Genomic DNA, 4,096 nt, shown 5'->3' with positions numbered 1-4,096 from the left:
AATGTTGCAAAACATTTTGTCTGACTTGCTAACAACTGTGCCAGCTCGCTGCCTTTAAAATAACAATGACAATGATGATGATGATTTTTCACATTAGCTAAGGCCACATATAGCAAAGGGAGAGGGGAATAGTGTAGTTGATTGAAATAAACCCCAGCAGAAAACTAGTATTTAACACACACGTTTATGTACACACGCATACACACATATGTATGTGTGTGTGTGTGTGTGTGTGTGTGCATATGTGAGGGGATGCGGGAAAAGTTGCTGGTTTTAAGGGTTTCGCAAATGGCCTGGTTGGAGACCCAATCTTCCAGGTGGTTTTACAGGGCTTAGAAAACCTGAAGGACCACTGCAATAAGTGTGTGAATCTGAGAGGGGAATATGTCAAATAAAATCATAATTCAATGATCCTCCTGTATTTTCGTTTACTCAAAGCCAGGAATTTTTCAGCACTCCTCGTATATATGTGTCCGTGTATTTATACAAATATACACACACACACACACACACACTCATATATGCATCTATATGTAAATTTATATATAGAGAGATAGATACACACACACACACACACACACACACACACACACACACACACAGAGGAAGATTACTCACACACACAAGCATACTTCTAAAAATGAGAGAGAGAGAGAGTTCTTAACATAGTCAGAACTAAAAGTTCATTGTCGTCATTTCATATTCCTCAGATATGAAGGAGATAAAACTACAATAGATATGGATTTAAAAATTCATATATATACACATATACATACATATATATATATGTGCATGTATCATTGTGTGTATATAAACATACACATATACACATGTATGTATATATCTAATCATGTCGGTATGTATATCACTCTTGAATAAAAAAAAAAGCTATTTGAATTAGCTACAGCAGATATTCTTTGCTAAAACAATAAATCTACATCAACATACACAAACATGTATATAGACAGATGCGCATATGAGTCTCTGTGCATAGAGATACGTGTGTACGTGTGGGGGAAAATGTATGAGATGCAGCAGTTAAGACAGAATATTTTACAGAGAAAATGGCATAACCTCTGGTCGATATTACATCATTATAGAATAGTGAGAGGTAGCTAGCTAGCTAGAGAGATAAAAAGAAATAGAGAAAACAAAGGACATCTCTTCTCACTAGACACATGGTAATGTTGTGTTGTAGGTGTCGGGACTGGAGAGTGGAATCACTGGTTTCCTGCTGCGAGGTTTGTCATCGAATGTAACTTCCATGGAACTTAAGTCATCTTCGCCTCCATGGTCAAATCCCTAGCAAGAGAAGAACAGCGGGGAAAAAAATATTTTTATTATTTGTCAAGAAGGTGGAAAGAGTTGAAAATAGAAGTACTACAAGACATTTTCTGTAGAATACGAAATAGCAGAATATCAAATTGGAAAGTAAACATATACAGGGATGTGAGTGAATGTGTTTAGTGTTTGCAGTTACTTCCTCTCATCAGATGTATTGCGCCCTTTGAGCATTTCATATTTTACATCGGTTTAAAAGAATTCATCTAACCAGATTATTAACATCATATATATATATATATATATATATATATATATTATTTTATTTTATTTTATTTAAAAGAGTTCCAACTTTGTCTGTTTTTTATGTTTTATTTATATTCTTGTAAAATTAATGTGGGATATAGAATATGGAATATATAATATATAATATAAAAATAAGTGGTAAAATGAAATGAAGTATTGAATGTCTTATTGAATATATGAAATATTGAGTATTCAATACAGAGAATTAAATATATAAAGGCTAATATGTATTTTCATACCTATATATATGTATCTATTTATTGATTCATGACATTCAGTTTAAGATGGAGAAAAAGAGAAGGGTTTGTGATGTTTTGAGAATGGTACTTCGCCAGAAAGAGGAAAACGTCCAGAGAGAAGGAAAAAAGTTCAAGAAAAGCACACAAGTGGTTACATGAAACACACACACATACAAATAAAGAGGTGGGGCTACTCACATTGTTGTACATAGGTACTTTCTTTTCAATTCCAGTAGAATGGACAAGGTCCGGTTTTGTGTTCATCATATTGACCTCACTGTGATTGCTGGGGAAAACAAATATACCAAAATATAATACACCTAATATAAAGGAATATTATTTCATATATACTGTTATATACATATGCACCATCTGCTTATACATATACATACAAATAAGTATGAGCACCACCACTGTCACCCTCACCCCACCATCAACAACTACAACAAAGCAAAATACAAAAAAAAAGAAAAAAAGAAGACTTACTTTCGTGGTTTTTCTGGAGGTTCTGAAAGAGATTAAGAGAGATTATTAACAGAGTTGCTTAAGTAAACGAAACAGAAATAATCTTTGAAAAAAAAAAAAACATATACAACATTCTCCCTGAACAGGATGCAAATCTGTTGCAGGGTAACCCTTTCACAGCCAAGTGGACAGGGGAAATATGAAATGAAGTGTTTTGCTCAAGAAGACAATGCATTGCCCAGTCTAGGAATTGAAACCATGATCTAGTGGTTGTGAGAGCAACACCCTAACCACTAGGCCACATGCCTTCACACACACACACACACACACACACAAGGTAAATTTATTTGGGAAGTAAGGCAAATGTTACCTAAAGTTACAAAGAGGATAAAACCAAAGGCAAGGTGGACATAGGCAGGTAATTTTAAGGTTTTTGATAAGAAATTCTAATTGAGATAAACTAACCTTCAATTTCTGCTGGTTTAGCTCTCCGTTTGTACAAAATGATAACAATAATCACAATGATGATGATGATTAAAATAGGGATGATACTTCCAATAATAATCTTGTTTTTATCTGGTCAAAAGAAAAGAAAATAGTTAGAAATAAGACAAAAAGAAAAGAAAACAAGGTTCAATTATTATTAAAATAGAACTTTTAAAAATAACACATTTATAATTCATGCAAAGATGAATTGCAAAGAATACTAGAGTGGAGAAACCAGAATTGGATAATAAGAGAGAGTAAGGGTACATCAGCATCATCGTTTAACGTCCATTTTCCATGCTGACATGGGTTTGACGGTTTGACTAAAGACTGGTGAGCCAGAGGCTGCACCAGACTCCAATCTGATCTGGCAAAGTTTCTACAGCTGGATGCCCTTCCTAAGACCAACCACTCTGAGAGTGTAGTGGGTGCTTTTACATGCCACCAGCACAGGGGCCAGGAGGGCTGACATTGACCACGCTCAGATGGTGCTTTTTACGTGCCACCAGCATGGGAGCCAGTCAAGGTGGCACTGGCATCAGCCATCTTCAGATAGTGCTTTTTACATGCCACCGGCACTTATGTTTATGTATGTATGTATGCATACCATCCAAATGTGGCCGATGCCAGCGCCGCCTTGACTGGCTTCCGTACCAGTGGCACGTAAAAAGCACCATCCGATTGTGGTCGATGCCTGCTCCCTCTGGTGCCTGTGCTGGTGGCACGTAAAAAGCACACACTACACTCTCGGAGTGGTTGGTATTAGGAAGGGCATCCAGCTGTAGAAACTCTGCCAGATCAGATTGGAGCTTGGTGCAGCCACTGGCTCTCTAAACCTCAGTCAAACCGTCCAACCCATGCCAGCATGGAAAGCAGACGTTAAACGTTGATGATGATGATATATATATGCAGAGAGAAATAGAGAGAGAGAAGTCTAAATGTAGGTGGGAGTGTATACTTGCATACAAATGTGAATGTATATGTGTATTTATGCATATGTATGTATATGTGCACATATGTGCACATGTATGCATTTATGTCACCGTGATCTGTCCTCTAAGTCACCTTCTAATTATCACAAAACACACCCTTTCATGCTTTGTTTATTCAACAACTACTTTTATCTACATTCAAAGTCCACCCAGTGAAACAGGATACACTTCACATATGTGTTTCTATTTCTTATATTTACTCTCTTTATCTACTTCCTTTCTCAACAATACTTAATCATTAGGCATTCAGATTTCTGTCAAATGTAATGATTGCTTATCTACATTGCTTTGAATTAGTCATGTATTATCTTGTAGCTTTGCGGGGGG

The 4,096-nt window shown here is 36.2% G+C and overlaps 1 protein-coding gene across 1 annotated transcript in view; it reads right to left on the bottom strand.

Moving 5' to 3' along the window:
* Positions 1 to 213: 213 nt before the first annotated feature.
* Positions 214 to 4,096, bottom strand: part of LOC106870411 (roundabout homolog 2) — a 40,883-nt gene continuing 37,000 nt past the window's right edge. The window contains exons 4-7 of the mRNA XM_014916471.2: positions 2,757 to 2,867; positions 2,313 to 2,334; positions 2,025 to 2,112; positions 214 to 1,302 (exon numbers count right to left, since the gene is read on the bottom strand). Of these exons, the coding sequence (XP_014771957.1) occupies positions 1,171 to 1,302; positions 2,025 to 2,112; positions 2,313 to 2,334; positions 2,757 to 2,867 (353 nt within the window). The 3' untranslated portion in view covers positions 214 to 1,170. The remainder of the gene's footprint in view (positions 1,303 to 2,024; positions 2,113 to 2,312; positions 2,335 to 2,756; positions 2,868 to 4,096) is intronic.

Source organism: Octopus bimaculoides, chromosome 20, assembly GCF_001194135.2.
Source record: "Octopus bimaculoides isolate UCB-OBI-ISO-001 chromosome 20, ASM119413v2, whole genome shotgun sequence".
Lineage (NCBI taxonomy): Eukaryota > Metazoa > Mollusca > Cephalopoda > Octopoda > Octopodidae > Octopus > Octopus bimaculoides.
The sequence above is the reverse complement of the archived record's forward strand: the minus strand, read 5'-3'. Positions and strand labels throughout refer to the sequence as shown.